Source organism: Ictidomys tridecemlineatus, chromosome 6 (genome assembly GCF_052094955.1).
Source record: "Ictidomys tridecemlineatus isolate mIctTri1 chromosome 6, mIctTri1.hap1, whole genome shotgun sequence".
NCBI lineage: Eukaryota > Metazoa > Chordata > Mammalia > Rodentia > Sciuridae > Ictidomys > Ictidomys tridecemlineatus.
The window spans coordinates 83,122,154-83,143,879 of NC_135482.1; the positions used below are offsets into that span (position 1 = coordinate 83,122,154).

Here is a 21,726-nt window from a genome sequence, read left to right on the forward strand (position 1 = left end):
ATAATGTCAGTAACACCTGTATTGCTTTTTATCTATGGCAAATAAACTACCCTACAGCATTTTTTAAAAAAAAATATTTGGAGCTATATATACTTTGATAAGAATTTTATGAAACATATTGTACTTTTTTGTATTTTTTATGCAGAATCTAGTGAATATAACTATTCCTTTCCATAATGGCTTAATTAGAGTTTTATAATGAGTGCTGATCTTTGTAACAGAACTTATGCTTAATATTCAAGATAAATAATGAACTCAAAAACTTAACACCAAAAAACCAAATAATCCAATCAATAAATGGGCTACTTATGATCTGTACGTAAAATGCTTTTATATAAAATGTTTTTATATAATCACCTTGATTGATTCTGTGAGTTAAGCAGTATAGCTATTCTGATCCTCATCAGTGAAGATGACATGCAGGCATAACATAAATTTATCAGTGAATTAATTTCAGTTTTTATTTATATATATGTTTACTATTACTATAATTTATATATATATATATAAATTATGGTATATATAAAAAATTATAGTGAAACTATTGAGATAACTCTTTACCACAAAGCATTTATCTTGATAGTGATTTAATAAAAGATTACATCTGGGTACAGCTAGTTATGCTTTTAACCCATAGCTAAATCAGTCCCAGTATACTGAGAATATTATGTAATCAGGGAATTACTGCCTACTTAAGATGATATGATAAGCTTAATACCACTGAAAATAATGAAGTTACTGAGTACCATTATGCTTGTTACTTTATTTAAATAATATTAACCAAAGTAATAGAAATATTTATCACCAAAACACAAGATTTTGGAGATTATTTATTAATGCAATATAAATAAAATCCTTCCTGACTGATGAATGTTATGAATTACTTGTACTCACATTTGTTAAAAATAATCTTTAATATATGTGGAAAATGTAGAAAATATTTAAGATTAAGTTTGATTAGATTATTGATATAAATACTAAAGCTGTAAATGATCACCATGGTTATAAAAAGGAAGTATACCCCAGTGCCTGCAAAGTAGGAGAACCGGCGACCCACAGGCAGGTCAGGCCCAGCAATCTGCGAAGAGACAGAGCTGACACACGCGCCTGCAGGGAACAGGGTCCTGCGACCCACCAGCGGCCTTCTGTGGGGCAGGCCCGTCCCCTCCCCCAGTGCCTGCAAGGTAGGCGGGACTGCGACCAGCGGCAGATCAGGCCCAGCGGCTTGTTGCGGCCGGAGCCAGCGCCACCCCCAGTGCCTGCAAGGTAGGCATACCAGGGACCCATCGGGAGGTTAGGCCCAGCAACCTACGGAGAGACAGAGGTGCCCCTCGCGCCTGCTGGGTAGGCGGACCTTCGACCGGCCAGCAGAGCAGACCTAGGGCCCGCCAGCGTGGTAGACAGATCGCACCAATTGGTGGAGGATCACAGCCACCATCTGTCCTGCAAGGGAGACTTTTCAACTATACAAGAGCAATATAAATAAATAGAGGGAAAATCTCAAAAACACAACAGCTTCACCAAGCAGAAAGAAACGCCAGCAGTATGAAAAGACAAGGAAAGAAAGGACCACAGGCAATGCAGGTCAACTCAACTCTAGAAGAGGTAATAGCTGCAACAGATGGAATGTCAGACAGAGAGGTCAGGATATACATGCTTCAGATGATCTGGAGTCTCAAGGAAGACATGAGACAGCAAAATCAGACAATGAAAGATCACATTGACAAGGAACTTCATAAACAAATCCAGGAAGTAAAAGATCAATTTCACAGGGAGATAGAGGAAATAAAAAACAAACAAATACAAATCCTAGAAATGCAGGAAGCAATAAACCAACTTAAAAACTCAATTGAGAAAACTACCAGCAGAGTGGATCACTTAGAAGATAGAACATCAGACAATGAAGACAGAGTATTTCAACTTGAAAAGAGCATAGACAGCTCAGCAAGTCTGCTAAGAAACCATGAGCAGAACATCCAAGAAATATGGGATAATATCAAAAGACCAAACTTAAGAGTCATTGGGATACAGGAAGGCACAGAGCTCCAAACCAAAGGAATAGACAACTTATTCAGTGAAATAATACGAGAAAACTTCCCAGACTTGAAGAATGAGACAGAACCCCAAATCCTAGAAGCCTACAGGACGCCGAATGTGCAAAATCATAAGAGATCCACACCTAGACACATTATAATGAAGATGTCCAACATACAGAATAAGGAGAGAATTTTAAAAGCTACAAGAGAAAGGAAGCAGATTACATTTAGGGGTAAACCAATCAGGATAACAGCTGATCTCTCAACACAGACTCTAAAAGCTAGAAGATCCTGGAATAACATATTTCAAACGCTAAAAGAAAATGGGTTCCAACCAAGAATCGTGTATCCAGCAAAATTAAGCTTCAGGATGGAAGATGAAATTAAAACATTCCATGATAAACAAAAGTTAAAAGAATTTGCAGCTAGAAAACCATCTCTTCAAAAAATCCTTGGCAAAACACTACAGGAAGAGGAAATGGAAAACAACAATGAAAACCAACAGTGGGAGGTAGGACAGTAAAGGGGGGGAAAAATCAAAGAGAAAAACAAATCAGGTTTAACAGCATTAATAAACAAATATGGCTGGAAGAACAAACCATATCTCAATAATAACTCTAAATGTTAATGGCTTAAACTCACCAATTAAGAGACACAGGCTAGTTGAATGGATCACAAAACAAGATCCAACAATATGCTGCCTTCAGGAGACGCATTTGATAGGAAAGGATATACATAGACTGAAGGTGAAAGGTTGGGAAAAATCATATCACTCATATGGACTGCGGAAACAAGCAGGAGTGTCCATACTCATATCAAATAAAATAGATTTCAAACCAAAGTTAATCAAAAGGGATAAAGAAGGACACTACATACTGCTCAAGGGAACCATACACCAACAAGACATAACAATCATAAATATATATGCCCCAAACAACGGTGCTGCTGCGTTCATCAAGCAAACTCTTCTCAAGTTCAAGAGTCTAATAGACCACCATACAATAATCATGGGAGACTTCAACACACCTCTCTCACCACTGGACAGATCTTCCAAACAAAAGTTGAATAAGGAAACTATAGAACTCAATAACACAATTAACAACCTAGACTTAATTGACATATATAGAATATACCACCCAACATCAAGCAGCTACACTTTTTTCTCAGCAGCACATGGATCCTTCTCAAAAATAGATCATATATTATGTCACAGGGCAACTCTTAGACAATATAAAGGAGCGGAGATAATACCATGCATCTTATCTGATCATAATGGAATGAAACTAAAAATCAACGATAAAAGAAGGAAGGAAAAATCATGCATCACTTGGAGAATGAACAATAGGTTACTGAATGATCAATGGGTTTTAGAAGACATCAAGGAGGAAATTAAAAAATTCTTAGAGTATAATGAAAACACAGACACAACATATCGGAATCTATGGGACACATTGAAAGCAGTTCTAAGAGGGAAATTCATTGCTTGGAGTTCATTCCTTAAAAAAAGAAAAAACCAACAAATAAATGATCTCATACTTCATCTCAAAATTCTAGAAAAAGAAGAGCAAAACAACAGCAAAAGAAGTAGAAGGCAAGAAATAATTAAAATCAGAGCTGAAATTAATGAAATCGAAACAAAAGAAACAATTGAAAAAATTGACAAAACGAAAAGTTGGTTCTTCGAAAAGATAAATAAAATTGACAGACCCTTAGCCATGCTAGTGAAGAGAAGAAGAGAGAGAACTCAAATTACTAGCATAAGGAATGAAAAAGGCAAGATCACGACAGACACTTCAGAAATACAGAAGATAATCAGAAATTATTTTGAATCCTTATACTCCAATAAAATAGAAGATAGTGAAGGCATCGATAAATTTCTTAAGTCATATAATCTGCCCAGATTGAGTCAGGAGGATATAGACAACCTAAACAGACCAATATCAATTGAGGAAATAGAAGAAACCATCAAAAGATTACCATCTAAGAAAAGCCCAGGACCTGATGGGTTTACAGCAGAGTTTTACAAATCCTTTAAAGAGGAACTAATACCAATACTTTTCAAGCTATTCCAGGAAATAGAAAAAGAGGGAGAACTTCCAAATTCATTCTACGAGGCCAACATCACCCTGATTCCGAAACCAGACAAAGACACTTCAAAGAAAGAAAACTACAGACCAATATCTCTAATGAACCTAGATGCAAAAATCCTCAATAAAATTCTGGCAAATCGGATACAAAAACATATCAAAAAAATTGTGCACCATGATCAAGTAGGATTCATCCCTGGTATGCAAGGGTGGTTCAATATACGGAAATCAATAAATGTTATTCACCACATCAATAGACTTAAAAATAAGAACCATATGATCATCTCGATAGATGCAGAAAAAGCATTCGACAAAGTACAGCATCCGTTTATGTTCAAAACTCTCGAAAAACTAGGGATAACAGGAACATACCTCAACATTGTAAAAGCAATTTATGCTAAGCCTCAGGCTAGCATCATTCTGAATGGAGAAAAATTGAAGGCATTCCCTCTAAAATCTGGAACAAGACAGGGATGCCCTCTCTCACCACTCCTGTTCAACATAGTTCTCGAAACACTGGCCAGAGCAATTAGACAGACGAAAGAAATTAAAGGCATAAAAATAGGAAAAGAAGAACTTAAGTTATCACTATTTGCAGATGACATGATTCTATACCTAGCAGACCCAATATGGTCTACAAAGAAACTGTTAGAGCTAATAAATGAATTCAGCAAAGTGGCAGGTTATAAAATCAACACGCATAAATCAAAGGCATTCCTGTATATCAGCGACAAATTCTCTGAAATGGACACGAGGACAACCACCCCGTTCACAATATCCTCAAAAAGAATAAAATACTTGGGAATCAACCTAACAAAAGAGGTGAAAGACTTATACAATGAAAACTACAGAACCCTAAAGAGAGAAATTGAAGAAGACCTTAGAAGATGGAAAAATATACCCTGTTCATGGATAGGCAGAACTAACATCATCAAAATGGCGATATTACCAAAAGTTCTCTATAGGTTTAATGCAATGCCAATCAAAATCCCAACGGCATTTCTTATAGAAATGGAGAAAGCAATCATGAAATTCATATGGAAGAATAAAAGACCCAGAATTGCAAAAACAATACTAAGCAGGAAAGGTGAATCAGGTGGTATAACGATTCCAGATTTCAAACTATACTACAGAGCAATAGTAACAAAAACAGCATGGTACTGGTACCAAAACAGGCGGGTGGACCAATGGTACAGAATAGAGGACACAGAAACCAACCCACAAAACTACAACTTTCTTATATTTGATAAAGGGGCTAAAAGCATGCAATGGAGGAAGGATAGCATCTTCAACAAATGGTGCTGGGAAAATTGGAAATCCATATGCAACAAAATGAAATTGAATCCCTTTCTCTCGCCATGCACAAAAGTTAACTCAAAATGGATCAAGGAGCTTGATATCAAATCAGAGACATGGCATCTGATAGAAGAGAAAGTTGGCTACGACCTACATGCTGTGGGGTCGGGCTCCAAATTCCTCAATAGGACACCCATAGCACAAGAGTTAACATCTAGAATCAACAAATGGGACTTACTCAAACTAAAAAGTTTTTTCTCAGCAAAAGAAACAATAAGAGAGGTAAATAGGGAGCCTACATCATGGGAACAAATCTTTACTCCTCACACTTCAGATAGAGCCCTAATATCCAGAGTATATAAAGAACTCAGAAAATTAGACAATAAGATAACAAATAATCCCATCAACAAATGGGCCAAGGACTTGAACAGACACTTCTCAGAGGAGGACATACAATCAATCAACAAGTACATGAAAAAATGCTCACCATCTCTAGCAGTCAGAGAAATGCAAATCAAAACCACCCTAAGATACCATCTCACTCCAGTAAGATTGGCAGCCATCACGAAGTCAAACAACAATAAGTGCTGGCGAGGATGTGGGGAAAAGGGTACACTTGTACATTGTTGGTGGGACTGCAAATTGGTGCAGCCAATTTGGAAAGCAGTATGGAGATTTCTTGGAAAGCTGGGAATGGAACCACCATTTGACCCAGCTATCCCCCTTCTGGGTCTATTCCCTAAAGACCTAAAAAGAGCATGCTACAGGGACACTGCTACATCGATGTTCATAGCAGCACAATTCACAATAGGAAGACTGTGGAACCAACCTAGATGCCCTTCAATAGACGAATGGATAAAAAAAATGTGGCATTTATACACAATGGAGTATTACTCTGCATTAAGAAATGACAAAATCATAGAATTTGGAGGGAAATGGATGGCATTAGAGCAGATTATGCTCAGTGAAGCTAGCCAAGCCCTAAAAAACAAATGCCAAATGTCTTCTTTGATATAAGGAGAGTAATTAAGAACAGACTAGGGAAGAAGAGCACAAGAAGAAGACCATCATTAAACAGGGTTGAGAGGTGGGAGGGAAAGGGAGAGAGAAGGGAAATAGCATGGAAATGGAACGAGACCCTCAGGTTTATACAAAATTACATACAAGAGGAAGTGAGGGGAAAGGGAAAAATAATACAAGGGGGAGGAATGAATTGCAGTAGTGGGGGTAGAGAGAGAAGAGGGGAGGGGAGGGGAGGGGGGATAGTAGAGGATAGGAAAGGCAGCAGAATACAACAGACACTAGGATGGCAATATGTAAAGCAATGGAAGTGAAACTGATGTGAATCTGCAATCTGTATAAGGGGCAATATGGGAGTGCATAACCCACTTGAATCAAAATGTGAAATATGATATATCAAGAAATATGTAATGGAGGGGTAAGACAAGATAATACAAATGGAAGAAATGATTTACAGTAGAAGGGGTAGAGAGAAAAGGGGAGGGGAGGGGAGGGGAGGGGGGATAGTAGAAAATAGGACTGACAGCAGAATACATCAGACACTAGAAAGGCAATATGTGAATCAATGGAAGGGTAACTGATGTGATACAGCATTCTGTATACGGGGTAAAGTTGGGAGTTCATAACCCGCTTGAATCAAACTGTGAAATATGATGTATTAAGAACTGTGTAAGGTTTTGAACGACCAACAATAAAAAAAAAAAAAAAGGAAGTATATTTCACTAAGATTTTTATTTCTTCTTTTAGTATAACTCAATCAGTAACTATGTTTTCTTTTTTTTTTTATTTTTTTTTATTGTTGGTCGTTCAAAACATTACACAGTTCTTAATACATCATCTTTCACAGTTTGATTCAAGTGGGTTATGAACTCCCAACTTTACCCCGTATACAGATTGCTGTTTCACATCAGTTACACTTCCATTGATTGACATATTGCCTTTCTAGTGTCTGATGTATTCTGCTGTCTGTCCTATTCTCTACTATCCCCCCTCCCCTCCCCTTTTCTCATTCCTGTTTAATGTAAATCTTCTTCTCAAGCTCTTCGTCCTTACCCTGTCCTTGTTTACTCCCCTTATATCAAAGGGGTCATTTGGTATTTGTTTTTTAAGGATTGACTAGCTTCACTTAGCATAATCTGCTCTAATGCCATCCATTTCCCTCCAAATTCTATGATTTTGTCATTCCTTAATGCAGAGTAATACTCCATTGTGTATAAATGCCACATTTTTTTTATCCATTCATCTATTGAAGGGCATCTAGGCTGATTCTATAATCTTGCTATAGTGAATTGTGCTGCTATGAACATCGTTGTAGCAGTGTCTCTGTAACATGCTCTTATTAGGTCTTTAGGGAATAGACCGAGAAGGGGAATAGCTGGGTCAAATGGTGGATCCATTCCCAGCTTTCCAAGAAATCTCCATACTGCTTTCCAAATTGGCTGTACCAATTTGCAGTCCCACCAGCAATGAACAAGAGTGCCCTTTTCCCCGCATCCTCTCCAGCACTTATTGTTGTTTGACTTCCTAATGGCTGCCAATCTTACTGGAGTGAGGTGGTATCTTAGGGTAGTTTTGATTTGCATTTCTCTAACTGCTAGCGATGGTGAGCATTTTTTCATGTATTTATTGATTGATTGTATGTCCTCCTCTGAGAACTGTCTGTTCAGGTCCTTGGCCCATTTATTGATTGGGTTATTTGTTATCTTATTGTCTAATTTTTTGAGTTCTTTGTATATTCTGGTTATTAGGGCTCTATCTGAAGTGTGTGGATTAAAGATTTGTTCCCAGGATGTAGGCTCCCTGTTTATCTCTCTTATTGTTTCTTTTGCTGAGAAAAAACTTTTTAGTTTGAGTAAGTCCCATTTGTTGATTCTAGTAACTATGTTTTCTAACAGTTGTCCATGGAGATTATAGGGAGCACAACTAATACTATAATAGTTAAGAGGAGAAGTCTTCAATCAGACCACTGGCTACAAAAGAATAGTAATTAATATCTTGGTGCCTTGGTTTGACCATTTGTAAAATACAGACAATTATAGTACCTTCCTCATCAGACTGTTATGGGGGGTGAGGATCAAATGACATGGAAGATTAATTCATGATACAAAAGGTGAAAAGTGAGATTTTAAAACCTAGAAAAGTATAATCTTTTTTATTAAGGCTCATCTACAGAGACATTAAAAACACTGCTTTTAGTTTTGTTAAATAAAATTTATAGGAGGTCATTGATTTAGACTGAGTTCTTGGCACAAGGTAAAACAGACTAAACCAAGATGGGGTAACATATGCTAAAGTTCCATGTCACCAACCAAAAACTAAGTTGTTTCTCTGACCTTCTGAAACAACAGGAGAAGGATAGATAACAGCCAACCCACCAAATAAGCTGGTTTGAGCCAGCTTGATGAGAAAGTCCCCTCTGTGTTGACTCTCACCAGGAGAGTAATTCTGGAGTGACCTATCTATTTTTTGTACTTTGTTTCAGCTTTCTTTGGCTCCTCTCTGTCTATAAAACCAATGTTCTCTGCTGGGCTTATCAGAACACTAATTCTACTTTATAGAATGAAGTGTTGCCAAATTCTAGAACTGCAAATAAAATAAAATAAAAATTAAAATTGTTAAAATACTAATTAAAATTCTTTAAGTATGCTGTATTTTTGCCATTGATGGTGGTTAATTTTTGGAGATAGAATCATGAGTGATTCTTTTGCCTTCTTTGTATTTTTCTAAATTTCAAAATATTTTACAGTGACTAATATTACTTCATAAATAGATACAATGTAGATTAATTTAAAATTTCTAATTTTGATAACTTTCATATGAAGTTAGGAGTTAAATATGACAATGCAACATGTATTCCTTCTCTTATATTCTAAAGGAATTAATCTTAGAGATAGAAGAGTCACTGACATTAGATGGTCATCTTGTTCAGTCTAGGATTTACACACACAAAAAAACAGAAAAAAATTAAAAACTCATTTACCCATTCAGAAATATATACTGTGTATTGTGATACATAATAAGAGATATATTTCATTTTTGTCCCCACTTTCTGATAAAGAGCTTTGAAAACCCCTCGGAATGTCCTGAATAACAGGAGTTATGAGAGCACTTTTTCTGTATCCATAATAAATCCTTGTGCCAGCTGGCTCAGAGGAGAGATCTTGGAGACCAAGTTAATCACCAATGGCCAATGATTTACTCAATGATGATTCTGTAATGGAGCCTCCATTAAAACCCTCTCAGCAATGGAGTTCAGACAGCTCTGGGTCAGTGAACACACTGAGGTGCTGGGAGATGGAAGAGGATCAAGAAGCTTCGTACTCTCCTCTTGGTCCCCTCCTACACCATTCCTTGCCCTATGCAACTCTTTCATTTGATTATTCCTGAGTTGAATTCTTTACTATTACCGATTTTAATAACAGACTGGCAATAATAAGTTAAGTCCTTTCCTGAGTTTTGTTTTGTGTTTATTTTTGGGTACCAACACTCAGCCACTGAGCCACATCCAAATCCCCATCCCTAATATTTTGTATTTTATTTAGAGACAGGAACTCACTAAGTTGCTTAGTGCCTTGCTGTTGCTGAGGCTGGCTTTGAACTTGTGATCCTTCAGCCTCAGCCTCTAGAGCTGCTGGGAGTACAGGCATGCACTACTGTGCCCAGCCCTTTCCTGAGCCTTTTGAGTCATTCTATCACATTACTGAACCTAAAGAAGCAGCTGTGGAAACCTCCAATTTATAGCTAACCAGTCAGAAGTATATAGGTGGTTTGCAACTGGTGCATAAAGTGGAGAAAAGTCTTATAAAACTGAACCCTTTAACTCACCTGATGCTAACTCCAGGAGGATAGTTTCAGAATTATATTGAACTAGTCACCTTACTGATCGTTTCTTTTGCTGAGAAGATGCTTTCTAGTTTACATCTATCCCATTTATTAATTCTTTAATTCTTGTGCTATAGGAGTCTTATTAAGGAAGTAGGGGCCTAATCCCACATATTGGAAATTTGGATCTACTTTTTATTCTAATAGATGAAGTGTCTCTGGTTTAATTCTTAGTTCCTTGATCCACTTTGAGTTGAGGGTTGTGCATGGTGAGAGATAGGGGTTTAATTTCATTTTGTTGTATATGGATTTCCTGTTTTCCCAGTCCCATTTGTTGACGAGGCTATCTTTTCTCCAATGTATGTTTTTGGTGCCTTTGTCTAATAGAAGATAACTGTAATTATGTGGGCTTGTCTCTGTGTCTTCTATTCTGTACCATTGGTCTACATGTCTATTTTGGTGCCAATACCATGCTGTTTGAGAGCAAATATAAACTCAAAAAGCTTAAAACAAAACAAAACAAAACAATAACAACAACATCAAAATCCCACAAAGAACCAAAAACCAAATAACTCAATCAATAAATGGGCCAAGGAACTGAACAGACATTTCTCAGAAGATGATATGCAATCAATCAACAAATACATGAAAAAATGTTCAATACCTCTAGCAATTAGAGAAATGCAAATAAAAAATACTCTAAAATTTCATCTCACTACAATCAGAATGGCAGCTATTAAGAATACAAATAACAATAAGTGCTGGCAAGGATGTGGGGGGAAAAGCACACTTATACATTGCTGGTGAGACTGCAAATTGGAAAGCAGTATGGAGATTCCTTGGAAAACTGGGAATGGAACCACTATTTTACCCAGCTATCCCATTCCTTGTCTATATCCAAAGGACTTAAAAACAGCATACTACAGGGACACAGCCACATTGATGTTTATTGCAGCACAATTCACAATAGCTAAACCTAAATGCTCTTCAATAGATGAATGGATAAAGAAACTGTGGCATGTATACATAATAGAATATTACTCAGCATTAAGAGAATAAAATCATGGCATTTGCAGACAAATGGATGGAACTGGAGAATATAAGGCTAAGTGAAGGAAGCCAATCTCAAAAAAACAAATTCCAAGTGTTTTCTCTGATATAAGGATGCGGATTCATAATAGAAATGGAGGGGGGTACACATGGAGGAATAGAAAAACTCTAGATAGGGCAAAGGGGAGGGAGGGCAAGAGATGGGTCATGGGGACAGGAAAGACAGTGGAGTGAGATGGACATTGTATGAAGTACAATGTATGGTGTACACATGAAGCCACGAATGGTGTGCCTCTACATTGTGTACAACCAGAGATATAAAAAATTGTGCTTTATATATAAGTATAATATGAACTGAAATGCATTCTGCTGTCATATATAACAAATTAAAGTAAATAAAAAAAGAACTGTACTGAACGGTTGGTGTTAGGCATGTTGTGAATAAAAACAGCTCAAGTGCTTACTACATTAAAGATATGGCTTTAAGCTATGGGAATAAACAATAACAAAACAGTGGTAGGTGATAGACAATCCCAAGTAAATGTAGAACTACTTTCTGTTATCTAACAGCTTTAAAGTCATATGTACTGAAAATCCAGAATTTTTTAGGTTTTAGAAAGGTGGCATGAAGCCATCCTGCAATCACGATTCTGTATTTGTAATAAAACCTTTCAATCTAACCCAAGCTTATGACAGTTCTAAAGTAAAATGTACCAACATTTATATCAAATGGGATAGATGAACTAAAACCAGCCTCACATCAAGCCTTTTTTTTTTTTTTTTAACCACTACTGAAGCAATGCCAGGTATTGGGCTAACAAAAGAAGTATGATAAACTTGAGGATTTCAAAATTTTTTAGATTTCATAATGTGGATAAGGGATGGTGGTGGATAAGTAACATGTCAGGAGGTGAATGCTACAGAGAAATAGTAGTTAGGACAAGGAGTATATGAATGTGCACATGTGCATGACACACAGTGGTCAGAGAGAGTTTTTGTTATAAGATTATGTTTGAGCAGAGATCTAAGGGAATGAACACAAAGTAACTAATTATAGAGTATTCTTAATAGAGAAAAACTAATGCAAAGATTGAGGTAGGAATGTGGTTGGCATGTTTAGGTGGGAGGGTATACTCCAAAATGAGTGTTTTAAATGAGGTTAGAATAGTGAGAGAGTATATGGGGATTCCTTTATGCCCCTGAAGACTACTGAGTGGGTTCAGAATTCTGGGTTAGAAAACCACTAATGGGTTTTGAGCAGAGGAATGAAATGATGCAACATGTTTTAAAGGAATTACTTTTAAAAGAAATCTGCTGAAAAGAGGGTCAAGGTAGAAGTAGTACTTTAGGTTCAAAGTGTCTCCCAAAAGCCCATGTGTTAAATACTTGGCTGCCAGACAGTGGTGTTACTGGGAGATGGTGGAACCTGACATGGGATCTAACAGAAGAAAGTTAGACCACTGGAGGCATGTCCTAGAAGGGGATATGGAGACCCTGGTCACTTTCTGTTCTGTCTCTCTTTTCTTTCCTAGGTACTGTGAACAACTCCTCTACCATAATGTATTTTGCCACCATAGGCCAAAAGTAACAGGGTAAAGCAACCATGGACTGAAACCTCTGAAACTGTGAGTCAAAATAAACCTCTTCTCTTTTTAAGTTGGTTATCTTGAATATTTTGTTACAATAATGGAAAGCTGACTGACACAGCAGGGAGATGAGCTGGAAAGCTGTTATAAAATCTAAGTGAAAAATAATCATGGTTTCCATCAAGGTAACAAAGTGGTAAAAAACCACCATCAGTGGTTGTTGAGAGAAGAAATAAGATTCTGGATATATTTTGAAGGTAGAATAGGGGATTTGTTGATAGGTTAGTTTTAAGGTAGTAAAGCAAGAAAGGAAGAAAAGACAACCCAAAGGTTTTGGATTCTATCAACTAAAAGAAGAGTTCTCATTACGGAGATGGGTAGAAGGAAGAAACTTGGGGATGGGCAGTACCTGGGACACAGAGCTTGTGTTTTGACATGTTAAGTCCAAGATACCAATCAGTTATCCTCTAGAATACACTGTCTCCTACTAGAGTGTTGTCTACTACTAGCCTTACTTAGATTCAGTTAAAATTTTCTCAGTCACACTAGCCACACTTCAAGTATTCAATAGTTGAATGTCACTAGGGACTATCATATTGGAAAGCACAGGTATAGAACATTTTTATCCTTGCTGAAAGTTTTACTGAACAGGACTGTCCTAGAAAATAAGTTTAACTGAGTACTCATTTTAGGCAAAGCAATGATATAAGAAAGACAAGAAAGCAAGATCCTCTACACTTTAGAAGAATTTTCAGAAAAGAAAAATAAGTCTTAACAAATACTAAACCCAGAGTTTAGTATAAAAATGTGTTTGAAAACTGATTATGAAAGGGCTTCTTGAGCAGAGTCCACTACATCATTTTAGTCCCAGCTCCAATCCAGTTACTTCTATTCATGCTTGCTCTGGCCCCATTTGAAGAAGTTACAGGGAACAGATCACAATAAATGGGAACAGAAAGATTCTGAATCACTGATACTTTAAATGACATCAGGTATCAAAGCTTTGTGGATCAGAAACCTTTTCCTTCAGTTCCTTTATTTTTTCTTCCCCTAATTTTAGCTGGAATTTATTTCTGTGTTAAACTTTATTTTTTAAAAAAAACATAAATAAATAAAATAAAGGACACAATACCTTTATTTTATTTATTTATGTGGTGCTGAGGATTGAAACAAGTGTCCCATGCATGCAAGGCAAGCACACTACCACTGAGCCATACTCCTGGCTCCTATATTAAGCTTTAAGATACCTGAGGGCAGAAAAAACATACTTTTCTTATTTTTGGTTTGGGATACCGTAAAAGCAAATGCACTTTCCCTACTATAACTTGATACAGGCAGTTTGAGCTCTGGAATAATGGCACTTCTAGGACAGTTCACCAGGGAAACAAAATAGAATATTTAAATTGGGAATGTTTCAGAAAGCCTAGGATTACAATGACTGAACACAGGGTGCACTCTGGATGCATAGGTAGCTTAACTACTTCATGCAAAGAGTATTTTAATCACAGTTTTACTTTTAACTATTCTGTCATAATTTGAAAATGTGTCCTATATCCATCACCTACCTGTATCTGCCAAAGTAGTGAAAGATTAGGGTAGAAAGGATTTATTTCTAGAGTATTAGATACATTCAGAATTTTAAAAAAAATCAAACTAGGTTCTCTTTTGGCTCTTTGCTAATTAGACTTGATTGATTAGAAGCACTAAGACAAAAGATGTTAGCTGTCATATGTATTCTCAGATTGCTGGCTTATGTACATATTTTCATAGTAAACAATTTTGATAGTTTCTGTGGTTTCTTAAAAAAATAATTTTAACTACTTGGAGAAAATCACTTCTGAGGTCTCTCTCTTTATCTCACGTGCACATGCCTGCACACACACACAGTCATCTGTTAGTATTTATGGGGGATTGTTCCAGGACCCTGCAGATACCAAAATCTGTGGATGTTTAAATCCCTTACAAAAAATAGCATGTATTTGCATATAAACTATGACATTGTCCTACATACTACAAATCACCTCCAGACTGCTTATAATAATTAATGCAATGTAAATGCCATGTTAATATACTGTATTGTGTAGAGAATAATGACAAGGGGAAAAAAAGCATGTATATGTTTGGTACTAGGCATAACTACTGTACTTTTGGTTCAAGGTTAGTTGAATCCATGGATGTAGAACTTGTGGATATGGAGGGCTGACTGTATATAGTTGCCTAAACAGGGTATATATGTACATGCAAACAAAAGCAACTAGTCTCAAGTTCCTTCAGTAAAAACTACTGTTTGAGCCATGGAAATTTTGGGGTTGTTTATTATAGAAGCAATTTTCTCTAATTAATAAATCCCCTATTGTTTCTTATAGAGATAAGAAAAAAGAATTACAAAATTTTCACTTGGTATTTAAACTCTGAATATAAAAATCTTTCATTATAAGACAGATATTCAAATACATATCAGAAGCAAATTGGTGCTGAGAAAATCTGGCACAACAACAGAAACAAGGACTAACAGCTGTTGGTTAGTTGCCAGTTGAGTCCTTCTCTGAATTCTGAATTCAATAAAGTAGTTATGATACAAAAAAAGAAATAGATGGCCAAATTTGGAGGAATATTATAAAACACCTGTATTCAGGTAGCTGACCTTTCAAAACAGGTCTTGTACTGAGTTATTGAGGCAGCAAAAGATTCAGTTAAAACTTTTTACCATGTTCCACAAGTAAGAACATACTTCAGTTGCAAAGGACAAACTCGTATCTAGTACCTGTAGGCATTTTGCCCTTGAAATTCTGTGCAGAAAATGTGGCTACCACACAGATAAATGTGGACTGCAACACCACTCAACTACTTGACTTCTACAAAAATGTTTTTTAAAGTATTGTCCATGTTTTGATTCCCAAACATAACAGAGAAAGTTACATGAACAATGGTAATCCTAGTCTTCATTAAGAAAAAAAAAGGGAGGGGGGAATAACTAAATAAGTTGGTATAAAAGAATATGAAATAAAATTAAACATCTTAGTCTTCTCCTCTTCAATAGTTAAATTTAAGTCTACAAATATTACATTAATTTCATACTAGGGAATTTCACTGAATGTGAAAGCCTAGCATTCCTTTAATATATTAGAATGCTACTGCATTTAAGGAAAAATAAAAAATGTCAGGAAGTCTATCTTGGTAGGGTATTACAATCTCTAACAAAGCATCTGCCATAACGCAGGAGGCAAAGTCAAGCATCTCCATCAGATGCTCAGATGTCCTGGCAACACTGGCTGCTTTCAACCTTGATCTAACTGGACATGCTTCCAATATAAACTAGCTATACAAAAAATAAACTTTTGATAAGAAGGGTAGAGCATCTAGCATGATGTTGGACACACAGTTTCCCCTTAATATTTGTTTGCTGAATAACAGATTTAAGATGTAAATAGAAACTATAATCCACATTACTAGTTTTACTGAGGTAGGAATTTATATCTTCATCATATTACAAAAGGATTTAAGATAACAAATAAATTTGCACAAATTATGACACGGAAAAGTTTAAAATAAATTGGAAGAAACTTGAGATAGGAGGATAAGATTTAAAAACAGGAGATGTATTTGACAACTTCATCTTCACTGTATAAGATTTAAAGAGTGCACATTATTTTCCTAAAAAGGAATGCTGTTATTTCATTTGTTGTATTTGCTTTTCTAAAAGTATTCAGAAATTGATAATAGAACTTTTCCTTATGAGGGATTCTGGGAACTAGGAATCTATGTTTTGCTTAAGAAAACATCTTCAGTTTCAGAAATCACTGTTTAGGATGACACCAGGGAAGAAGTTGAGTGATATGGGTGGGGGGTAATTCTAAGAACAGCATCATTACAGATTCACTCAAACACGGCAAAGAATAGTAAGTAAAAGTGTGTCTGTGAGATTTATTATAGAACTAAATGAACAAAACTCACTAGAGACATATATTGAAACCACACACATATACAGCCCCCAAAAGAAAATGTAAAGGACTTTTATCCTAGACATCCAAGAGTTTACTTACCTATAGCTTGAGCTAAGGCTATTACAACCTCCTGGCAAGTTGTGACTTCGGTGACACCACAAACAATCCTCTGAACTCCATCCACCCATACTTTCAGTTCCATGGTGCACTGGCTAATCACCCAAGGGCCTGACAGTAGTCATCAGAGTGTCAGGTCATGTCTGGCTTCAAGAACACAGAGAAGGCAGAGACTGTAGTCAGATAAAAAGAGGAAAATATCATTTTTAATAAGGTAAATGTTAGCATTTATTATATAATATAAAAATTACATGAAACAAATTTTAATATACCAGAATCCTGCTACTATAAAAGTCCATTTGTACTTATTTTACAGAACTAAAGTCAGCAGTACAAATGCAATTACAGCCACCTAGCATGACACTGCTTCATATTATTACTACTTTCCTAACAATGATTTTATTTATGTGTCTTTGGGCTAAATATTCTTATGTACTTGCTCAAGTCCTACTTTTCAATGTATATGTTCTTTTTCTATCCCTTTTCACCACTTTCATTAGGAAGGGTTCTGAGTTAAAAGAAAAAAAAAGTTCTTGTCATTCCTGGAATCATAAACCAATCTCACAGGGTTGCCAGCACTCAGTATAACACTTGTTAGAAACATTTGTCAAGGCGTCCTGCTAACTCCAAGTTGCACTCCTGTGTTGAGTGTGTCCCTGACCTCCCCACAAGACTGAGGAAATGGTCTTTACCACTGAATGCTCCCATTAAGCATGCATGAAGACAGGTGTGTAAAAAAAAAAATCTCATTTTTTTTTTTTGAAAACAAATTCCTTGGGTAGCTGACCCCATGTGTGAACATTTTATTCTTTTCTTATTTAGCTGGGCTTGTTAATTTTGCTGAATTAGAAGACTGATACAAACATAAACCATCATCATTTGTTGTATTTGCTGTGCTAAACCAGTGCTCAATTTTTTTATTTGGCTGAATTATATGCTAAACATTTCTCATTTCATTAAACCAAATACCTTGATTTCTTCTACTGGTACTGATTTGAAAGGTTTTAATCTGCTAAAAAGAATTTATGCACAGTTCTTTTCTTGTGAGTTTTTAAAATCTCAACTTTTCCTGTGTCAAATCTTTTTTTATAAATCTAGAATTTACTTTGTTTATCAATTTTAAAAAATATTTATTTATCTATTTAGTTTTCGGCAGACACAACATCTTTGTATGTGGTGCTGAGGATCGAACCCGGACTGCACGCATGCCAGGCAAGCGCACTACCGCTTGAGCCACACCCCCAGCCCTATCCATTGTTTTTGATCTTCATATTTCTTTGTTGTTTTAGAAAAGAACATTAAAGTTTTTATGAGATGCAATAAACATTGACTTAATTAAGAGAACATTTGGATTAGTTTTAAGGTTTATAATGGCACTGATGTTTCACAATTAATGACTTTTAAAAAAGCTTACTAAAAGATACTGAAAACTTTTCCTATAAAATAGAATTTACTATGAACAGTAGCTTTGCCCCTTTACATTTTCTTAAGGGACCTAAGACAGTTATGGGCCATCTAGTCACCTAGTGGTAAGTTAGAACACATGCTATCTGAAGGAAGATAAACTATATTACTTCTTCCAGAGATGGGGCAAAAATACTCTGTCATCATGAAAACAAGAAAGGACTGATTGAACAGTAACTTCCTAGGATGCTGCTTCAGGTCTCTGCCTATAATGAGGTGCCAAAGAAGTTTCAGAAACCCCTATATTTTCTTTTATTTGTTTTAGATATATATGACAACAGAATATACTATGACAAAATTACAAGAGCATGAATATAATTTGTTTTACTTCAGTCCCCAGTATTTCTCCTTCCCCTTCCTTCCTCCCATGCCCAGTTCCCTTCCCTCTATATTCTACTGTTTTACATTATACAGAGAAGGGTCTTCTTTCCAATGACCAGCTGATTCCCATAACTGGGTTCCTTGTTATGAGATCCTCTGAGAGGTTAACGGTCCTGAGAAAAAGGGTTCCAAAGTCAAAGAAATATAAGAAAGTCCATAAACAATGTTAAAAGTTTCTTTACAGTGAGACTTCTCTGAACCTCCAACAGGCTGTGAGCACTCTAAGCTTCAAGAAGGAGCTGCACACACAACTGTCTTCCACTCACCTGGAGGACACATAGGGAAAGGAATAGGGCAGTTCTGACCCTGAAGGCTCTGCCTTACTAGGTTCTCTCTACACTAAACATAGAACATGCAAAAATTATTCTTTCTTGGAAAAAGATGCAGGCATCAAAAAGTGATCAAACATTAATATATGGCTTTATTTCATTAAAAAAATGTTGAATTAAAATATGCTTAATATCTCATCCTTTTTTTCATTAAAAAATCTTGAACTTGAAAAAACTAAAAAGAAAGCCCCCTCCCTCCAAAGAAACCTTTCATTCAAAAGAAACCTCTGGGACTTATTTTTTTTTTAAATATTAAAAACCATACAAAAACATATCAAAAAGATAGTGTACCACGATCAAGTGGGGTTCAAGGGATGAAAGGTTGGTTCAACATACGGAAATCAATAAATATAATGCATCACATCAACAGACTTAAAAGATGAGAACCATATGATCACCTCAATAGAAGCAGAAAAAGCATTCAACAAAATACAGCACTCATTCATGTTCAAAACACTAGAAAAACTAGAGATAACAGGAATATATCTCAACACTGTAAAAGCTAACTATGCTAAGCCCCAGGCCAATATCATTCTAAATGGAGAAAAATTGAATGCATTCCCTCTAAAAACTGGAATAAGACAGGGATGCCCTCTTTCACCATTTCTATTTAAAATAGTTCTTGAAACATTAGCCAGAGCAATTAGACAGATGAGATAAATTAATGGTACACACATAGGAAAAGAAGAACTTAAATTAGCCCTATTTGCTGATGATATAATTCTATACCTAGAAGACCCAAAAATTCTGCCAGAAAACTTCTGGAACTAGTAAAGGAATTCAGCTAGCAGGATATAAAATCAACACCCATAAATCAAATGCATTTCTGTATATCTGTGACAAATCTTCTGAAAGGGAAATGAGGGAAACTACCCAATTTACAATAGCCTCAAGAAAAAAAAATACTTGGGAATCAACCTAACAAAAGAGGTGAAAGACCTTTACAACAAAAAATACAGTACACTAAAGAAAGAAATTAAAGAAGACCTTAGAAGACAGAAAGATTGCCCTTGTTCTCAGATAGGCAGAATTAATATTGTCAAAATGACCATACTACCAAAAGCACTATACGGATTTAATGTAATTCCAATCAGAATCTCAATGAAATTCCTCATAGAAACAGAAAAAGCAGTCATAAAATTCATCTGGAAAAATAAGAGACCCAGAATAGTTAAAGCAATCCTTAGCAAGAAGAGTGAAGCAGGTGGCATCACTATACCCGACCTTAAACTACACTACAAAGCAATAGTAACAAAAATGGCATGGTATTGGCACCAAAATAGACTTGTACACCAATGGTACAGAATAGAGGATACAGAGACAAATCCACATAATTACAGTTATATTTGACAAAGGCGCCAAAAACATACATGGGAGAGAAGAGAGCCTCTTCAACAAGTGGGGCTGAGAAAATTGAAAATCCATATGCAACAAAATGAAATTAAACCTCTATCTCTCACCATGCACAAACCCAACTCAAAGTGGATCAAGGATCTAGGAATTAAACCAGACACTTCGTCTATTAGAATAAAAAGTAGACCCAAATCTCCATCATGTTGGATTAGGTCCCAACTTCCAATAAGACTCCTATAGCATAAGAATTAATATCAAGAATCAATAAATGGGATGAATTTGAACTAAAAAGCTTCTTCTCAGCAAAAGAAATAATCAGTGAGGTGAATAGAGTGTGTACTAATTTGGAACAAATTGTTACCACATGCACATCAGATAGAGTAATAATCTCTAGAATATATAAAGAACTTAAAAAGTTAAACACAAAAAACCCCAAATAATCCAATCCATAAATGGGCCAAGGAACTGAACAGACACTTTTCAGAAGAAGATATGCAATCGACAAATATATGAAAAAATGTTCAACACTTCTAGCAATTAGAGAAATGCAAATCAAAACTACTCTTAAGATTTCGTCTCACTCCAGTCAGAATGGCGGCTATTAAGAATACAAACAACACGTGTTGGTGAGGATGTAGGGAGAACAGCACACTCATACATTGCTGGTGGGACTGCAAATTGGTGCAGCCAATATGGAAAGCAGTATGGTGAATCCTTGGAAAACTGGGAATGGAACCACCGTTTGATCCAGCTATCCCTCTCCTTGGTCTATACCCAAAGGACTTAAAAACAGCATATTACAGGGACACAGCTACATCAATGTTTATTGCAGCACAATTCACAATAGCTAAACTGTGGAACCAACCTAGATGCCCTTCAGTAGATGAATGGATAAAGAAAATGTGGTATATATACACAATGGAATATTATTCAGCATTCAAACAGAATAAAATCATGGCTTTTGCAGGATGGAGCTGGAAAATATAATGTTAAGTGAAATTAGCTAATCCCAATAAACCAAATGTCAAATGATTTCTCTGATTTAAGGAAGCTGATTCATAATATGCTGTGGGGGAGGGAATGGGATGATTAAATGAACTCTAGATAGGGCAAAGGGGAAAAGGGGAGGGAGGGGAAGGGAAGGGACTTAGGGGTAGGAAAGATGGTGGAATGCGATGGTCATCATTATCCTAAGTACATGTAGTATAAACACACAAAGGATGTGTCTCTACTTTGAGTAT

At 36.1% G+C, this 21,726-nt stretch overlaps 1 protein-coding gene and 1 long non-coding RNA gene across 4 annotated transcripts in view; one reads left to right on the plus strand and one right to left on the minus strand.

The window, feature by feature from the left end:
• LOC144364902 (uncharacterized) overlaps nt 1-18,321 on the plus strand; it is a 30,906-nt gene extending 12,585 nt beyond the window's left edge. The window contains exons 2-3 of the long non-coding RNA XR_013423013.1: nt 12,844-12,936; nt 18,105-18,321. This is a non-coding gene — a long non-coding RNA (uncharacterized LOC144364902). The remainder of the gene's footprint in view (nt 1-12,843; nt 12,937-18,104) is intronic.
• The window catches only part of Rassf8 (Ras association domain family member 8), a 135,211-nt gene that overhangs the window by 11,600 nt on the left and 101,885 nt on the right, over nt 1-21,726 (minus strand). The window contains exon 2 of one of the 3 annotated variants that reach the window (XM_078015058.1): nt 16,941-17,101. In XM_078015058.1, coding sequence (XP_077871184.1) covers nt 16,941-17,043 — 103 coding nt within the window. In that variant the 5' untranslated portion in view covers nt 17,044-17,101. Of the gene's footprint in view, nt 1-16,940; nt 17,132-21,726 lie in introns of those variants that run through there. The other 2 variants (XM_005328883.5, XM_078015059.1) reach the window with 2 other exon arrangements.